Source organism: Diabrotica virgifera, chromosome 10 (genome assembly GCF_917563875.1).
Source record: "Diabrotica virgifera virgifera chromosome 10, PGI_DIABVI_V3a".
NCBI classification, from domain to species: Eukaryota; Metazoa; Arthropoda; class Insecta; order Coleoptera; family Chrysomelidae; genus Diabrotica; species Diabrotica virgifera.
Window position 1 is genome coordinate 39,587,225 of NC_065452.1, and position 21,091 is coordinate 39,608,315.

Consider the following 21,091-nt stretch of genomic DNA (forward strand, 5'->3'; position numbering starts at 1 on the left):
TTGTCCGGCATTAAAAACCGGAATTTATCTCAAAATACCGGTATTTTGGTATTGAACATGAATTTATGCACAATATAAATCTATTTTTTTTTTGAAGATAAACAAACAATTTCGTTGTATTAAAATCTATATCAGTCATTTATACATACCGAGCCAAGTATGGCACCATCGAGAAGCGGCGGTGTCGGCAATATAAAGCCATTGTTTATGTTTTACGTCTACTACCCAATGCCACATTTTCTTTCGAAATGCCACATTTTGCAAGAAAAATTAACCCTATGGAATTTTGGAAAAAATACAAATCCACTTTCCCTGATTTTTATTATTTGGCTATAAAATATTATTTTTGTCAATACCTGCCACATCAGTACCTTCCAAAAGAGAATTTTCAAAGTCTGAGCAGTTAATAAACCTAAGTATTTTTTAAAAATTGGACTAGACCTTAGAATACCGGTTTTAATACCGGTATCCCGATATTTCAAATTTCAAATATTAAATACCGGTATTCAAATTTTAGTTCGGTATTGTACGCCCTAGATCGCCTACATTCGTCACGAAAAGATTAAGAAGAAGAAGAATCACACATCATGCGACATTGGTGGTCTTGTAACTAAGAAGGAAAATGAGTTTTCTAATAGAAGATCTGCGGCAACTAATTGAGCTGTTTAGCAAAACTTTACATTCATAATGTTTTTAAAGCACATCTTCATCGAAGAAATTATGAAGAAAAATCTAAAACTCGTCTTCTTGATTCAGCAAATACTTTCCTATTATTATAGACACCTTGAACTCCTGTAAATACTTAATACTTAATAAAACAACAGGTTAAAAGTATTTCATAATCAACGTGTCTGATTTATGCAATGTCTGTTTATATGTCTGAAATATATACAGTGTAAAATTTAATAAAAAATTTTGGTCTTGGTAAAAGGTATATTATTTTAAAAAGCCCTATAGGGCTACAAACATCGAACAGAACGTTTTCGCTCTAAAAAGAGCATCATCAGTGTTGCCTAAAATAAGTATAACCATATTAATTATCAAAATGTTGAACTTAAAGTGATGACCAAGGTAGAATCAAAGTTTGGTTATACTTACAAGAACATGGTGAGCCAACCAAAAAATACGAAGGTCAAAGCCTTTCAAAAATGGACTAAAAGTCACATCAAAATGCTAACATAGCAAATTCCAAAGGATGGATATAATCCCTAAGGATATGGCCCTAGGATAACATATGACTCCCACACGTTGTAAGTGGGTCAAAGGTAACAAATTAGGTCATTATGTTACAAGAGCTGACAGGCAACTAAGATGTGAGATATCAAAAGCGAATCTGTCTGATGTCAAGACAACAATTGTCAATGGAACTTGAAGTATCATGAAAAATTGGTTACACAGCTACTAAATTTATAGTTGTTTATAGTACAAGCAATGATAACAGCTAACATCAGTGTGTTGGAATTATAAAAATAAAGAGTTAGTGAGAATAGATTATCTAGATGTAAAATAGAAGGGGGGAATTTGAGTACCCACAATCATCAATGAAGTGTACGTAAATTGATGAAGAAAGGTAGGCAAAACAACATACAGATAATGTAATGTATGGTTTATGTTTTGAAATTAGATAATTTATATTTGTGAACCAACACAAATGATGGCTGAGAGACTGGCTGAAAAACTAGAGACAAAATAGGGGTCGTGATATCAAATGCTGAAAAAGTTGTAAATGCAAAATCTTATTTATAAATTAATAAAATATAGATGGGTTCATCAACACAAATTTACAAGACTGAAAAGGTTGTATTACAAGCTTATATTATGTCCTTTTATGTTAAATAACATCTAGGGCAAAGAAAAATTAATAACTTGGATAAAAGTGTCTAAGCTACAACTAAAGTGGGGTCAGATGAAGATAAGTGTTGAGTAAGATTATTGAGTATATGAGAAAATTAAAAATTGTGTTTATTTGAGATAGATGAGTTTGTGGTATATAAAGTAAATTTGACATCACTATTGAGACTAATTAACATTATTGAGAGACTGGGGACTCCAGAGACCAGGCAACCAAACAAACCAAATGATGAATGAAAGGTTGGCTGAATGGAATAACTACTAGATGTGTGAAACTTGAAAGATATATTGTACAGTATTATTGGTTGATTTAGTTTAGAATGAAATAGTTATGATTGGACACTAAACGAAAAACGGTTTGAAAGGATGATGTGGAGAGAATGGGATATATATTGAATAGATATAGTTGTGTACAAGTTGTGACAAATGGATGTTGCGGATATAGTTGAAATTGCTTTGTTTGGGAGAAGAAAAATTTTTTTTTTGAAGAAAGGATTAGATGATTGTCGAAAATTGAGTGAACATGTGGATGTGTGTGAATAAGAAGAGAAAAGAAAGAAATAGAACAATATTGGTAGATGCGAATAATTAGGAGAAATAAAGTAATATAAGAAACAGATTTATAATGTAATTTATGAGAAAAGTTGACGATGTAACGGTTGAAAGTCACGATTGAAAGACACATGGCGATTAACACAATTTGGACTTCTCTGTTTCTCTTTGACTATTTCAAGATCCTCGTATAGGTCCAATCTCAGAAAGTTTTTATCGGGTATGTTATGTATTAGGGATACGTTATCAGGGATATTGAGAGTATGGTTGTTTTGTTTAAGATGTTGAGAGAAGGTTGATGTATTCTCTCTTTTAGTATGTTCAAGTGAACGGGAGGCAAGTGACCTACAAGTTCTCCCTATATATGTGGCATCACAATCAGAGCATTGCAATTTATAGACACCGCTACGATTCATGTAGTTAATAGGGTCTTTGGAGTTGGAAAGGCACTGTCCTAAATTACTTGATACCTTAAATGAAATTTGAATGTTATCAACTGATCTTTTAATAATATCTCTAATATCTCCAGACAAACGTTCATGATGATATGGTAAGGAAGTGTAAATGGGTTTGGTGGTCGAATCTCTGGGGAACGCAGCCTCTCTCAAGACTCTCAGTTGTCTCTTATGGATAAACTTGTCTATGATGTTAGGTTCGTAACCATTATTGAAGGCTATTTGTTTGAGAATGTTCAATTCTTTGTTGTAATTGGATTGTGATAGAGGGGTAGTTTCTAAACGGTGTATGAAACTGTGAAATGCTGAATATTTGTGTGAAATGGGGTGATTAGATGATAGGGGTATGACATGGTCCGTCTGTGTTGGTTTCCTATAGATACTGAAATCGAAATGGTCATTTAATCTGGTGATAGTGAGGTCAAGAAAGTTAATGGATTGGGATGATTCTAGTTCCATGGTGAACTTAATATTAGGATGGATTTGGTTGATTTTAGAAAGAAGTGAATCAGCTAAATTAGAATTCCCGGCTATGAATAACAAACAGTCATCCACATAACGAAACCAGTGTAGAATCTCCGGATTTTTCATGATCTGTGTGGATTCTAGATGATCCATGAAAATATCAGCTAAGAGAGGGGATAGGCAACTACCCATGGCTAAGCCATCAGGTTGTCTGTAAAATTTGTTATTGAAAACAAAAAAGTCTTGAGCTAGACAAAATTGTAATAATTGGATGATGGAATCTGTAGTAGACATGGTGATTGAACTGGCTCTAAGAAGAGAGTGTACCAGATTAATAGTTTCTTGTTTAGGGACAGAAGTGAAAAGATTGCTAACATCAAATGAAAGCATAGTAATGTTAGGACGAAGATTTATTTGTTGGAGTTTATTGACTAGATGACTAGTTTACTCAACACTTATCTTCATCTGACCCCACTTTAGTTGTAGCTTAGACACTTTTATCCAAGTTATTAATTTTTCTTTGCCCTAGATGTTATTTAACATAAAAGGACATAATAAAGAAATTTGGACTAAGCTTGTAATACAACCTTTTCAGTCTTGTAAATTTGTGTTGATGAACCCATCTATATTTTATTAATTTATAAATAAGATTTTGCATTTACAACTTTTTCAGCATTTGATATCACGACCCCTATTTTGTCTCTAGTTTTTCAGCCAGTCTCTCAGCCATCATTTGTGTTGGTTCACAAATATAAATTATCTAATTTCAAAACATAAACCATACATTACATTATCTGTATGTTGTTTTGCCTACCTTTCTTCATCAATTTACGTACACTTCATTGATGATTGTGGGTACTCAAATTCCCCCCTTCTATTTTACATCTAGATAATCTATTCTCACTAACTCTTTATTTTTATAATTCCAACACACTGATGTTAGCTGTTATCATTGCTTGTACTATAAACAACTATAAATTTAGTAGCTGTGTAACCAATTTTTCATGATACTTCAAGTTCCATTGACAATTGTTGTCTTGACATCAGACAGATTCGCTTTTGATATCTCACATCTTAGTTGCCTGTCAGCTCTTGTAACATAATGACCTAATTTGTTACCTTTGACCCACTTACAACGTGTGGGAGTCATATGTTATCCTAGGGCCATATCCTTAGGGATTATACCCATCCTTTGGAATTTGCTATGTTAGCATTTTGATGTGACTTTTAGTCCATTTTTGAAAGGCTTTGACCTTCGTATTTTTTGGTTGGCTCACCATGTTCTTGTAAGTATAACCAAACTTTGATTCTACCTTGGTCATCACTTTAAGTTCAACATTTTGATAATTAATATGGTTATACTTATTTTAGGCAACACTGATGATGCTCTTTTTAGAGCGAAAACGTTCTGTTCGATGTTTGTAGCCCTATAGGGCTTTTTAAAATAATATACCTTTTACCAAGACCAAAATTTTTTATTAAATTTTACTTGTAATTAATGGTATACAGCCAGCTACAGGAAATTCTTCCTAGTGGATATACAGTGTGTCTGCGTAACTTTGCACCATATGGGAAACTTTTTTAATATCAATTTTACGAAAAAAAGTCATTCTTTATAAAGTGCTCTGCATAGTCTAAAACTTAAGATGCAATCATCAGATATCAAATTTTGTCAACAGTATACGAGGTATGTCAAAAAATATTAATTTCGCTCAAGAGCAAACTACCTTTATACTTCAAAATATCAAAAAATTTTATTATGAAAAGTTATTTGTAATTAAAAACCATATTCAAATATGCAATAACAGCCTTCTACCTGAAAAAAAATTCTGAGATTTTCCTAAATTACCGATTCCGAACATCATTTTTATTTATTAGACATGTAATAACTCTTTTATTAATAATTTTAGGAAAAAAACTTATTCTTCATAAAAATCTGTGCATGGTCTAAACCTCATTACCTCATATGTTTTTCATTATATAAAATGCATTTTGTAAAATGGTTTTGTAAAAACTTTATTTGTTATTCTAATGAAGTATCGTATTGTGTATCGATATCGGCAAACTTTCTTATAAAAATATCGTATTGATATTGATTTCGATGCGATATCGATACAATACTCGATAAAATATCGACATAAAAAGCATTAAATTAATCAAGAAAAACAATTCTTTATTAATTCCTCACTCTCTTCATTAAAAACATCTCTTTACAAAAAAAATATGCAAGAAATAGGATAAATTACATTATAACCTCATAAAAATATTATCCTTTAGAGAGCTCTCCATCCATCTGTTCACCAAATGAGTTCTTTGATACGTTTATCTTTTAAAGAGCATCTTTTATTTTGTTAGTACCAGCGCTGCTTCAGAAAAAAGCCACTCGACTGGTACGGACGTCGCTTGGACATACAAAATATCCCTAGCTAACCGAGATAAAACGGGAAAATCTCTACTAGGTATATGATTTCCACCATAATAAAATATTTGTGTCTGGTCCAGGTCTGGGAGATTGCAAGTAGTTTTCAATTTCCTTTTCAACCTCGATATTATCTGATGATTTTAAAAATAAAATAACTAAATTGATTGACTTATTGGGTTCATCGTCCTCTTCTGTCGCAATAACGGAGAGCATACGCGTTTGTGCGTCTTATAACTCTTATATTGTTTTAACTGTAGAATAGGTCTTATACAGCAGTGGTTCCCAACCTTTTTCCCATGATCGCCCCCTTAGACAGGTTTTACTAGTTGTGAATACTATAATCACCCCCCCCCCTAATTAAATTGAAACAAATAATCAGTAAAATTTTTATGTATTTTTACATTTCGTAAAATGGTAAATGGTTAGTAATAATTGTTAATTTCTCATTTGGGCCTGGTGTCCCTCACATAATTTTTTATGTCTGGCTCAATGTTGGTTAATAGCAACCTCAAAACCCCTCTGTCTATTATGTCGAGCCTATTTCTTTGTTTGTTTTTCAATATACATACAGAACTAAAACTTATCCGCGGCCAAAATCTTTCATGCCCACACTCCCGAAACAGACTTTCAGAAGGACATGGCGTTTTAACATCCACGCTGAAAGGATCGATAAATCAAGTTGGCATTTTCAGACTAGTCAAATCTTGGAATCGGGACTGCAGATATTCTTTCAATGTTTGATGGTGGAGGCAATATGTTTGAAGATCTTCAAAATCAGCACAAGGGGATTTCAAGTTGGGGAATTTGGTCAGATCTCTTCTCTGTATATTTTCTTCAAAAATAGATAGTTTGTCAATGAATGCTCCGACTACTGCTGGCCATATTTATGTTCTTCCCTTATAGTTGCAGGTTCGTTTCATTTAATTTTGCAAAAATATCTGATGAGTAAGTGATGTCATTTCACTTCTCTTGTTGGTCTGTACTCAGTGTGGGGTTAGGGGTCAGTATTATTAAGAAATTCAATAACAGTATCCATGAGACTGAAGAGCTGCTGTAAGTAATTACCTTTGAAAGGCAGCGGACTTCCGTATGTAGTAGTAATGTATTAAATATATCATTTTCTTCACAAAGTGTACGAAATATTCAATCATTCTTTGGTTTGATTTAATTTTATTTACTGCATCTATGACAAGACGACCACAACTTCGGCCATTCGCTTTTTGTTCGAGTCAGATCAGCAGAGTCGGTACCTACTTTCATCATTCTTATCCCACTTCTATCTCTTTTTCTTTTGTGCAGATGTTCGCACAATGCGAAACCTCGATCAAAGGAAAATGCAGAATTTATTATAATGTATTACTTACCTATAGAATTAAATTGTATCATGATTAATACCACTCTGTTACTAGACGAGATGTTTCTGTTATTATTACCTGCATTGGTATACATATATTTACTTTTTATTATCCTATGGATATCCAATCGAAAGTATTGTATTTTTTCTCAATTACCCATTTCTCATTTCCCGGATGCTAATCGCCCCCTTTTCTCTATTGCCCCCCATATCGCCCCCTTTGCTCTATCGCTCCCCTGAAAATTTTAAATCACCCCCAGGGGGGCGATCGCCCCCCGGTTGGGAATCACTCTTACACAGCACTCACATTGCGTTATATTTTTTTTTCTCGATATCTATATTCTCAATAATATCGAGGCAGTCGTATCGACAATACAAGAAACAAGAGTATTGTATTGATTTCAGATAATGAGTATCGTATCGACATTAATATTGCTAAGGTATGTATTGTATCGATATCGTATTGATTTTTGATACGATATCAGCACAATATCGATATTTTTATCGAATATCGTGAAGCTATAATTATTTTAACGAGATCTGCTATCTTTATTAATTTTCCAACACATCCAACAACTTATAGTTAAAGATTAACAAAGCAATAGGAGCAGTTTAATGAAACCTATTTGTGAGTGAAATTGTTTTCTATTTTTTTTATATATTTAAAGATCAACAACACTTACCGGAAGAAGTCTTGTTTGGATCAAAATCTTCCTTGATTGACTGAGGAGACACCGTGTTTTCCAAAGGAGTGGCCGACCTGGCTACGTTTGGGGTTAGCGTCCTTTCAGCCGACTCCCGACTTGATCTCTCGTTGACACTGGCAGCAGACGTTGGAGGAGGTGTTTTGCAGTTTCTTGTTAAAGCTAGAGCTTGGCTCTGTAATAGAGAACACACAGTTAATATTAAAATATTTTTATATAACATCCACAAGGGAAATTAATTCCTTTAGCTGGTTGTATACCATTAATCACAAAAAATTACTAAAATCCTTTTAATAGTATTTTGTTATTATTAATTATTAATACAAAATACAATAGTATTTTGTATTTTGACAACGGCACCCGATTTGGGCGTCGAAACGTTAATAAAAATCATTTTTTAATAATATTGTGGCTTATTTCCCATTCTAAATAGTTAAAACTAAAATCCTTGATAAAATATATATTTTATTTAAAATCCCTGTAACGTTTTGGTTGCGTTGTTGCTCCAGGTAACTAAATCAGTCGAAGAAAAGAGTTCGCTTTTTAAGCCATTTTTATTTGGAATCAAAACATACAAAAGATAAGATAATTAGTCTTAAATACTCGTTAATTTCGCTAATAAAACATATTATTATAATCTACGCATCGAGCTTTCTGCTCGGGCCGATGTGACGATATTTTTCCCATGAATGAATGATTTTGATGATCGCGTGAAATAGGAATTGCTTTTATTAATACGACATGAATGTATAAGGAAAGGGAAGAACGGGAATCTCGCTCAGCTCGCCAGATGAAAAGACATATTAGGAATATACGATCACCGCTCGTATAAGGATAGGTAAAAGGATAGATAAGAGGAAAAATAAGAGGAAAACTGTCGGATTCGCTCAGCTCGCCAAAACGACAGCGGAAAATGGTCGGGAATTACTACCTACATAAACTCACCTCTTATACCTCGCTGCTGTTTATTATTCTTTGATTAACACTCCAAGAATAATTAACAACTAGGCTTTTCGATCCGACTTTTATATCGTCCAAGACGGTAAAAACCACGTTTTACTTAATTCATTGGCGTACTCTAGAGGATAAAATTATATTATCGTCACATCCCTTAAAGGGCTGCATCATAGACAGTTTTCGAACTAAAAAGTTCATCATCAGTGCTTTTTACAGGTTTTTGGCATGCTTGAGCCACCATTATAAAATATGAGTGAAAATCCTTTAAATCGTATAAAATTGTATAATTTTTACATCATGATGTTACAATGATTAAAGTGATGTTTAAAATATTTCTGGATATAACATTAGGCACCATAAGACTCCCCACGAGAAGTGTATTGCTTTGTCCGGAGGATAGATCCTCACATTACGGACAGTAACTAGCAAATCTAGTTAGCTAGGATTTTCAACCACATATCTTGGTTGGTCAAGCATGTCAAAAACCTGTAAAAAGCACTGATGATGAACTTTTTTAATTCAAAAACGTTTTGTCATGTAGCCCTTTAAGGGATATAAATAAAGTATACCTTTTACAAAGGATTCTGGTAAGTTTTCTTTATTTTTATACCAGTGTAATTAGCATCTAAATGCATAGTAATTTGATATTCCTGTCTGAGATGTGTTCAGGTCAACTTAGGACTATGTGCTTCTCATCAAGAATACAGTGAGACACAAACGTTAATACAGAAATACTGGGTAGTTACTTTTGTATCTAATGCACTTCTTCTTCTTCTTCTTCTTCTTCTTCTTCTCATATTAGGCCTCTTGGCCTGTTCTTAACCGATTTTGAGCTTGTATTCGTAGCTGCGATGTTGACTGCCAGCTATCTCGCCACATTTTAAAGGGCCTTCCTATTGGTCTCTTGCCTGTTGGCTTCGAACCCCTGAATATACGGGCTATTCTCTCGCTGTCCATTCTCGTCACATGCTGATTCCACTCTCATCGTCTCTGTTTTCCCCACCGTACTATATTTTATATGTTACAGAGATTTATTATTCTGTCGTTCAGTATTCTGTCTCTCAGTGTTTTTCCAGTTATTGACCTCAACGTTCTCATTTCTGATGTTCTCAGTATCCTCTTGGTTTCTGCTGTGTCACATCTTGTTTCTATCGCGTACGTCATGATCGGTCTTACACATGGTTTGTATATGCGTACTTTTCCTTCCAATCTCATATCTTATATGCGTTTATCATATCTTTGTTTCTCCAGATGCCATCCCTCAGACATCCTGACACGTAATTGGCTTTATTTGCTTGCTTTCTCTCTCTCTCTTTAACATCTCCATAACTACATATTTCGACTCCCAGATATTGGAATCTCGAGACTTGTTCAATTAGTTCGTTGTTAATTACCAATTTGCATTTTATGGGTTCCCTTGACACTACCAGGGATTTTATCTTAGCTGTTGTTGTTGTTATATCTAATGCACGAAGGAAGTAAAATTAAACTTAACTTAGATTTCATAAAATTAAAAACAGATCCATTGTCGAGGCCTATTTATCCTCAGAACTTCAGATTTTCCAAAAATAATTTAAAACTAATAACGAATGTTATGCGCCCTGCTTGAAAGCCACACTTTTCTTATACTCTCTAATGTTCTAATCTTTGACATTATTAAAAATTTATTAAAATTTTTTTTATAAAAGGGCTACATCAAAATTACAGAATTTTCGATCTAAAAAGTTCATCATCAGTGCTGGTACAAGTTAATCATATGATGAGCCACCAAATATACATGGGTAAAAACCCTTTATATGTTTTAAAATTATAGTTTTTTATTATTATTGTATACTGCTATCTACAGGAAAATTTTTCCTTGTGGTCTTTGACATTATCTCACTAATACCTATTACTACAATACCTTTCTAGTTGTATGGGTTGTTTTTGTAGTTATTCTTGGGAGAAGGAGTAATGATGCTACTAATTTCTATGATCTTCTTTTAGCCCATTTCTATCCAACTTTGGACATAGGCCTTCCCCAAATCTTTCCATTTCCGTCTGTCATTGGCTGAGTTTTTCCAGTTAGTTCCTGCAGCTTTTACAATATCGTCCTTCCATCGCATCTGAGGTCTTCCTCTTCCTCTTCTTCCTGTCCACGGTCTCCAGTTTTGTATTTCAGCATTCCATCTTTTATCTTCTGTCTCGCGTTGTGGCCCACAAATCTCCATTGTAACCCTGTTATATGTTCAGTTACATTTTTTACTTTTGTTTTCTCTCTTATCCATTTGTTTGATTTTCTGTATTGTAGATTATTCCCAACATGGATATTTCCATTTTTCTCTGATTTATTTAAATTGTGTTTATGTTGGCCTTTGTTAATGTCCATGTTTCTGAGCCATACCTCAGAAAAGAAAAGATGCACTGGTCAAATACACGGGTTTAGGTACTGTTGTATCTTGTACTTTTTAGTATCTAAAGAGAGTCATAGTTACGACCGCACCAGGGGGGCTTGGGGGGGATGGTAATCCCCCCCAAAACCAAAAGAGGCTTTTGATCCCGTAAGGACCCCCCGTAAACGTTCGAAAGTCTTTGTGGAGACAGATGCGGCCTCCTCCCGTACTCGCAACTTGCCCGCAATACCGACCACTCCTCCCCGGATGTCCCGTTACACCATTCCTCGTTGCTAAATGCCGTGGCAAGTGCTCCAAGTGGCAGGAATTGGAGTGCGGCGCTACGCCTTGGATGGCCTTTCCAGGAGGAACTATGGACTATGTACAGACGATCTTCCGGTCTGTGAGCGGCACCGTCGCACGCGTCCCTCGTTAGAAGGACGCACCTGCGCGTCAGTGTGGGATTAGAAGTCGATGGAAGCCAAGGAGACCCATCAACCCCCTGCCCTACTAAGGATGTCGTGTCAACACAAATGGATAAAAAAGGATGGATAAAAGGATGGATAAAAAATGGATAAAAAGATGCACTGGTCAAATACACGGGTTTAGGTACTGTTGTATCTTGTACTTTTTAGTATCTACCTTAACTTTCCAAATGCTACCCACGCCAATCGGATTCTTCTCTGTACTTCAATTGTTTGGTTCTCTTTATTAGCTTTGATTATTTGATCCAGGTATATATGTTCGTCAACAGCCTCAATATTGACATTATTTATATTTACATTTATTCTGTCGTTTGTATTTTTCATGATTTTGGTTTAACTCATGTTCATTTTTAATCCTATTTTCTCCGATGCGTGTGCTAGTTGAGTCAGCATTGTGGCTAGTTCTTCTTGGTTGGTTGTAATAAGTTCAGCATCATCGCAATATCTGAGGTGATTTAGATTCTTCCCGTTTATGTTGATACCCATGTCTTCCCATTCCAGTTCTTTAAAGACATCTTCCAGAGCTAAGGTGAAGAGTTTTGGGGATATTGCATCTCCTTGTCTTACGCCTCCACGTATTTCTATGGGATTAGTTTTGTTTGTTTTATTTTCCCATTCGACTGTCATATTTGCTGTTTTATAGATGTTATGTAAGAGTTGCCTGTACCTGGAGTCTATTCCGCTGTTATTTAGAGCTTTTTCTATCACCCATATCTCGACACTATCGAACGCTTTTTCATAGTCTTGAAAGACTAAACATAAATCTAGGTTATATTCGTTTGCCTTCTCTATCAATATTTTCATAGTGAGGAGATGATCTATGGTACTAAATCCTTTTCTGAAATCTGCTTGTTCAACTGGCTGATAACTGTCCATTTTATTTGTTAGTCTATTGGTTATAATTCTAATAAATAGTTTGTTCTGCGACATCAGTAATTCTGCGACTGATGTCGCAGAACGTATAGCAAGGCTCAAGTGGCAATGGGTCGGACATGTTGCCCGAGATAATCCCGAAAAATGAACACAGAGACTAACAAACTGGAGACCAAGAGAAAACAGGCGAGGAGTAGGCAGACCGCAGAAGAGGTGGGCAGATGATATCAAACAAGTCGCGGGCAAACAGTGGATGAGAATTGCCAAGAGTAGAAATCGATGGAAGAAAATGGAAGAGGCCTATGTCCAGCAGTGGACGAACACAGGCTGAAGAAGAAGAAGAGAAATAGTTTGTACATTTGTGAGAGTAGTGAGATAGGTCTGTAGTTTTTTAAGTCTCTTTTGTCACCTTTTTTGAATAGCAGTATTGTAATACTCTTATTCCAGTCGTGAGGTATTTCTACCTTGTGTAGACATAGATTAAATAGGAGTTTTAGCTCCTCTATAATAGCTTGGTTACCTTCCTTAAGCATTTCAGTAAGGATACCATCTGGACCGGCAGCTTTGTTATTTTTCATTTGAGATTTCATGGACGTCTATATCGGGTAGAATTTCAGAGTTGACATTTTTAATTCTTCTTTTTAGACTTTCTTTTGAGTTATTATCAAGCTCCTGTTTTGTATCATATAATTCGCTATAGAAAGATTCTACTATATTTGTTATTTTCCTTAAGTCGCTTTGCTCTCCATTTTTGTTTTTAAGTGATATTGTGACGTTTTCTTCCTAGTGATGGGTTTAGACATTTTACTCCAAGATACTTTTCTATTACTTTCTCTACTTCTGTTTCATTATATTTTCTGATGTCTTCTGTTACCTTCCTTTTAATGGTTTTGTTTAATTCTTTATATTCTGTGCTGTATCTACTGTTTGTTGCTAGAAGTTGTTGTATTTTTTCCATAAGTTTTCTCGTTTCTCTGCTTATTTTGTTGTCTCTTTGTTTTGTTTTCTTAGCAATTTTTATTCCTGCTTATATAAGATTATTCTTTCATGTAGTGTTAATCGCATTAATGTCTGTTGTGTCACTTAATATTAGATTTTCCTTAATGATTTCTCTGAACGCTGCGCCATTTTCTTTTAATTTTTGTTGGTCTATTATTGGTAAGAGTCGATGGTCACTTCCCGTGGTGAAAGAGTTCAACGCTGTGATGTCTTCAAAGATATGTTTTTAATTTGATAGGAAGTAGTCTATCTCATTTTTTGTTCTACCATCTGGTGATGCCCACGTCCATTTCTGGTTTGCCTTCTTCTTAAAAAAAGAGTTTATGGCATACAAATTTTGTTCTTCTAAATATTCAGCTAGTTTACGACCTCGTTCATTTTTTAAACCAAATCCATAGTCTCCGATTTTTGTTTCCATTTCATCCATTTGACCTAGTTTTGCATTAAAGTCACCTAATATGATAGTGTAATTCACGTTTTGATCCTCTATGGCTTTTGTTATTTATATGGTACTTTTTATTAATTCAAGTATCTCTCAAATAATTTTTTGAGCATTTTTATTAGTGTCTGAGCTTCATAGTTTACTAATTTAGATTATATTTCTTCTGTTTTAGATGTTTTTTTTTTATTGCTGTACCTGTTTTCTTTATTTAATTGGGTTTTTTGTACATATATTTAAAAAAAAAATTAATGTTGTTCTGAAGCTGTTTCCTTGTGGCATTTTTATAATAAACTATTTTCAATGGGAAATAAGCCACAATTTTACTTATTATTAATAATACAGTATTATTTTGTATTTTGACAACGACTTGGGCGTCGAAACGTTAATAAAATAATTTTTTGGTAAAATTGTGGCTTATTTCCCATAGAAAATAGTTGATTTTTTTTAACTATTATATTGGAGAGAGACATTTTTAATGCTCAAAATTCAGTTTGGAATGAGGAATATGACGATATATATGGTAAAGTTCTTTATTTCTTTCTATCGTTATGACACTCACTTCATAAATCCACCAAAATCTGGCTAATCGATCTTAACCAAAGCCATTAATAAAAAAAAAAAGATTAAAAAAAACAGTTTACAAAATCCATGATCAGCGGTAATTAAACCTAATATTTTGTAAATGTTTCTCCGTTATTGCAGAGTTCAAAAAAATTATGTAAGTTAAATCTATTAAAAGTGCTAATACCAAAGCAATTATTTTCATGTAAAATCAGTTTGCGGCACAAATAGTTAGGCTAATTATACATATCAATCCTATAATAATAACTGAGTGATAAAACTTGACCTGTTTTATTTAACAGAGTTAAAACAATGAACCATCAGCTGTAATGATTTGAGTTTAAATACAAAATTATAGAATACTAAAATACTAAAAATGAATGCTCAAAAACTCGACATATTATCAGCAACATATCATCAATATTCCGACTATAGTTTGCCAATAAATTTGTCAGCCGAATATATAGTTCTAAACCCATACAATATTTTTTATAATATTTTTTATTTGAAACTTTTCTTCTGAGCTTATTTTACTAATTATAATTTATAAATACTACACTCTACACTCTACAGTATGCAGATGATCAAATGGTACTTGCACAGGACAAGGAAGATCTTGAATATATGGCAAGGAAACAAATAGATGAATATATAAAATAGGGTCTAAAGGTAAAGACTAAATAAACACAATATCTATGCATAGGAAAGGAAGGAAGAGAGAACATGAACCTGAAACTTCAGTGCAACACATATTTATCCGTTTAACCATTAATTTTATTCAATCATTAACATTCAATCTTTTCCCTCTAAAATCTGTCCCTTTTTTATGCTTCGACACTGGTCCTTTAATTTCTAACCTGTATAATCGTGATAAGAGAAACTCTGAGTAAGTGGATGACTAGTTTAGATAAAAGAAGAAAAAGGCCTTATTGGTGTTGGGAAGAGATCACTAATAAGAGGAATGAAGACACTGCCGTCAGAAGACAGGATATGAAGGTAAGAATAATAGGTGAAGTAATCGAAGCTATCAGAAAAAAGGAACTGAAGAGGAAGAGCCAAAAAGAAGAGACAGTGGAGAGAAGAGCGTGACAAATTGGATAAGCACGTATGCGGTCAGGGGTACGAAATTGAAATAACCAATACAATCTGTACCTTCTGTATGAGATGCCACTGATATATAGATAGTTTATTTAGCTATAAGTTACATAATAATGTTTATAGCTAGTCAGTAAATAGTTATATAGAAGTATAGAACAAACAAAATTAAGTATTTAAAGCATGAAAATTACATACAAAAACATACAATATAAACAGAAAACGTAATAAAAATTAAAATAATTAAAGTAATTATTGTGGTAATTGTGTTACAGCTTGGGCATTCACACCATCATAATACTCACCCAGTGTATACGGACACATGGTCACTAAGTAATCTTTAACTTTGGTTTTAAACCCAGTAGTTGAATTTATATTTTTTAATTTTTGAGGTACATAATTTATTAAACAATTGTAAACCACAAACAGGGGATGACTTCCTGCTTAATTCTAGATGTCGGTATGGTACAACATATTGTCTCTCATTTCGTGTATTATGTGAATGAATATCGCTGTTACATAAAAAAGTTGTTTTATTCTTATGAATCAGTAGCAGTAACTCGAAAATGTAGATTCCATATACTGTTAATATATTTAACTCCTTAAATAGGCCTCTACATGATCAACCATACGAAACACCGGCAAGACATCTCACAATACGCTTTTGGGCTTTGAAAACATCCTTTATACCAGGAGAGCCACCCCAGACAGTTATACCATAACTCATTGTGGACTGTATTTCAGCAAAATAAAAAAGACGAAGATGGTGCTGACTAAGTGTTCTACTCAAGTTTCTCAATTGATAACACTTAGAGTTGAGTTTTTTACATACATTCCAACAATGAATCTTAAACGATTAATGAGAGTCAAAGGTCGCTCCCAAAAACTTCACATCACTACAACTTATAATACTCTCACCATTGATGGCAACACTTAGATCAGGTTTAGTAGAGTTTACACGGCATGTAAATGATACAAATTTAATTTTTTAAACATTAAACAGAAGCTACTGATTACTGGACCAGCCAGAGAAGGTCTTTAGTGAATTTGTTATTTTATCTTGCAAAGAATTTATGTCCTTATTACGAAATAGCATTGTAGAGTCATCTCCGCATAAAGTGATACAAATGCATCAGACATTACATAAATATGGTAGTTCATTAATATACAGGATAAATAATATCGGGCCCAATATGGAGCCCTGTGGTATTCCATTCTTATTGACAATCGGATCAGATATTGAAATTTTGGAGTCATGTCTTATTTTAACTATTTGGTGTCGGTCTTTCAGATAGGATTCAAACCAACTATGGGCAACTCCCCTAACGCCATATCTGTACAATTTATCGAGGAGCACATCGTGTTGTACACAATCAAAAGCACGACTGAGCTCACAAAAAATGGCAGTCGGATTTTCACTATTTTCAATTGAAATTAAAACTTCCTCATAGAAATTGTTAATGGCTGTGGAAGTAGAAAATTTATTTCGAAATCCATGTTGATGTTTTGTGATAACTTGGTTGATATCTAAAAACGACAAAAGTTGATTTAGCATTGCATATTCAATAATCTTAGATAGCACTGATTGACAGATAATGGTCGATAATTTGACATTAACTCAGAATCCCCTTGTTTTAATACCGGTGAAATAATGGACGTTTTCTGCATACTAGTAAAAACACCAGTACTGAAAGAAGCATTTATAATGTGAGCAAGTGGAGTCAAAATGTGAAAAGCAATTTTCTTTATACCTTATCTATATACCTGATATACTTATATAGCTTTCTACTATATCTGATATTTCATCAAAACCACACGATGCTTTATTTTTAATTTTATATTTAATATTGTCTAAGATTTCTTCTTCTGTTATATAAGATAGGAATAAAATATTTTGATCAAAATCATTGGATAACTGAAAATTAAAATTTGGTTTAATTATTTTACTAATTAAATCTTCTGGTGCATTTATAAAATAAATATTAAATTTATTTGATATTATATCCGAATCTGTGATTTTAGTATCTTCTATTTTTAGACAGATATTTCTGTGAGATTTTTGTTTGCCATTAAGTTCATTTATGACAGCCTATGTGGTTTTGTTTTTGGTAGAATATTCAGAGATCTTGTTAAAATAAAACTGACATTTTGTTGTCTCAACAAGAATTTTGTGCTGATATTTTTTTTGTCTATATAGAGGTTTTAGCTCAGTGTATGATTTACTCAAACTATACAAATCCTTTAGACTATTTGAAGAAGATTTTACTTCTTTTGTGACCCATGATTTTTTGTTTTTGTAAAGTTTGGTTGTTTTCATAGGACAACTAATATTGAAATAGAACTGTAATTTATCATGAAAGGCATTATATTTACTCTCAAAATCAGTTGCATGATAAACATCTTGCCATGTCTCTTTACTTAAGAGATTGTTGAATGTATTTATAGCGGCCTCATGTGTTACTCTGAAAGTATTTTGCACTGATGTCATAGTTAGTTCAATAAACTTTAACCTCAAAAGAAATATATCGTGATCCGATTCAGTATTTACATTTACAGTACCTGCACAATCATCACAATTTGTAAATACCTGATCCAAGATATTTCTGCATGTAGAAGTCGACTTTGTAGGTGTAAAGTTCCTAGGAGACAATCCATAAGGTGATAGGAGAGCAGTAAATTTGTGTGAATTGCTAATTGTCATGGAATTTACATTAAAATCGACCGTCAAAAATAAGAATTGATGTGGTTTAAAATTTGAATTCAAAATAAGATTCAGTTTTTCATAAAATACCTCAAAATTACCTTTAGGAGATCTTTAGCATACTAAGATTGTGTGTTGATCTGAGTTATAATTCCACTTTAGTCCACATACCTCAATGTCTTTTTCAACACAGAAGTGATCGAGTAAAATGGAACTAACCTTCATATCATCTCTTGCCCAAACTGCAACGCCACCACATTTATGTTGAGATCTACTAAAAGAATTTACAATTTTAAAGTTTGGAAAGGTATAGTTAATCACCTCGTCATCCACAGATCTACCAAAATAATTTACAATTTTAAAATTTGGAAAGTTATAGTTAATCACCTCGTCATCCATTGACCACGTCTCAGTAATACAAAGAAATTTTAAATCAGTCCTTATAATCAGCATATAAACAATCCATTTTAAATTGATTTAGTCCCTGTATATTTGACAGAACGAGATCATACACATCCCTTCCTTTTTCCTGTTTAACGGTCGTTTCTTCATCCTTCATTTTATTTGAGTATGTGTTGGACGCTTCATAAAAAACCTGCTTACATAAGAGCCTACGGGCCATAGTTTTGGGTCCATCGCTAAACCAAAATGTTGTTCAAAAATTGAGATTTTAAAGGATGAATATATGTTGGGATGCTTAGCCGTTAAGGACGTACATATCACTTCTGGAAAGTGTTTTTCTAACATCTTCTTAAGATTATTTGCCTTGTATGTTGGTTTACTCTAGTAATATGAAGATGGCTAAATTTTGGGACACCACTGATTTCAGAGTTTTCATTATTGCCAATAACAATAGGTCCATTCCTTCTTTTATGTCTAACAGTTTTCCATTCTTGTCGATTATTATTTGGAACTGGAACCGAATTTTTACTCTCAGTATTTATCAAATTCTCATCGTTTGTTTAATTAATAATGTCTGAACATTTTGCCTCCGTTTGTGTTCTTAAAATATCAGCTGATAATTGTTTATTATTTTCGATTAAGGAAACAGCTTGTTTATTTTTATTGGTACTATTTTTAAATAGAGTTTTTGTTGGGGAACTCCTTTCTTTATCAACAACTAGACTTTCATTTACAGCAACATTTTTTGCGGGTGTAGTGTTTTCGTTGTTTGGATATATTTTACTGCTAGACTGTTTCGGTCGTTCAAAATTTGGGTCTCTGTTTGAATGGTTGATTAAATTCGTATTTTGTTTTGTAGATGGCGACTGATCAGTTAATTGCATATATTTAAATAAATCTAGTTGTTCCTTCAATAAATTTATCGTAATTTGTTGAGTCGATAGTATTGTTTCATTCTGATTAATAATTTTCTTTAAGTACCTGATTTCAGTTAGTCTCGGATCCTCATCGTCAGCCTCACTATCTAAGGTTTTGTTTGGTGGATCACTTAACCTCACACTTTTCTTACAGCATATAACTGTCTCATCATCGATATATTTGATAGATTTTAATTGCTTCAGGCAGCCACTATGGGATAACGTTCCACAATTCGCACATAATAGACCACTTTGTGCAACTTTATAACACTTTTTACAACACTTAACTTCCGAGTCGTAAACACGACCGTTTTTCTGAGGCGCCATGTTTGGGTTTCCCCCAACTGGATAAGAAGCTTGAGGTTACTTGAGAGCTGTTCTCGCCCGGCAAATGGCATGGAGTGCAGTGGGACGCCGAAGCTGAACGAGCTGTACCTTTTACCATAGACCAACTCAATGAAGCCTTGAGGGCCCTAAAGATACTAGAGGCTTCAAAGCTCGATGTGATACCACGAGAAGCGGCGAAACCTACCGATAGTTTGGAGCTGACGTGATTTTTCGAACACATGCAACCAAATATACTTAAAAATCTAGTTGGAGCAGTGATTAAGTATCCTGCTTTGTATTCTCACATCAAAACACTCAAAATATTAGACTGTTTGCTGGTTATATGTTTTTAAACCATCATTAGCAATGCCTATTTTGCAATACACACTGCTTGGTGATGAGCTGTTTACTTTTCCCTATAGTATATAGAAGTAATATTCGTTTATTACTGATATGTTGGGATTTTTACTTAACTTTCCCAAAAATGTTTGTTCAAAATAAAAGCTTAACCAAATTTTACATTGAGAATGTCAAATATTGGCAGAAGTTGACAGCATGTTGCATTCAGACTATGCTACTATCGACCCGTAGAAACAACAGATTCCATGTCTCTCTCTCTCTCTCTCTCTCTCTCTCTCTCTTACATATGGGGATATTGTTTAATAAATTACCACTTACATTTTCTACAATATAAAATATAGTAAATACTCAATATTCAATAATAAATTAACGGGTATACTTAACTTAAAATTACTGATGTTCTATTAACAATTGGATTTTCAGTTAAAATTATTTATAATCCTGATAAATCTCTAAAATAAATTGAATGGTAGTTTGACTGATAAAGTTTGCTGCTTACCTCTGTTTTGGATAGCAATACAATGAGAGTTATACAACTGAAACGTCGTTTATAAAAATATTGATGAGGACTACGGAAATGAAAGCATTAAGAACCATACCAGGAATTTTTCTAAGAGATAGAATAAGGAATGAGGATACATAAAGAGACACAGGAGTCCAGGATGTTGTAAGATCAATGATCAATGTGACACGAGCACGAAGCCCAAATTGGCAGATCATGTCATAAGAATGGACCCAGTAAGAATCGTGAAATGAACAAAAACACATAAACCCCATACAAAAGAACCACCAAGAAG

The 21,091-nt window shown here is 33.6% G+C and overlaps 1 protein-coding gene across 1 annotated transcript in view; it reads right to left on the minus strand.

The window, feature by feature from the left end:
* The window catches only part of LOC126878641 (homeobox protein dve-1), a 488,254-nt gene that overhangs the window by 251,742 nt on the left and 215,421 nt on the right, over nt 1-21,091 (minus strand). Inside the window, exon 2 of the mRNA XM_050641470.1 lies at nt 7,783-7,978. Within this exon, the coding sequence (XP_050497427.1) occupies nt 7,783-7,978 (196 nt within the window). The remainder of the gene's footprint in view (nt 1-7,782; nt 7,979-21,091) is intronic.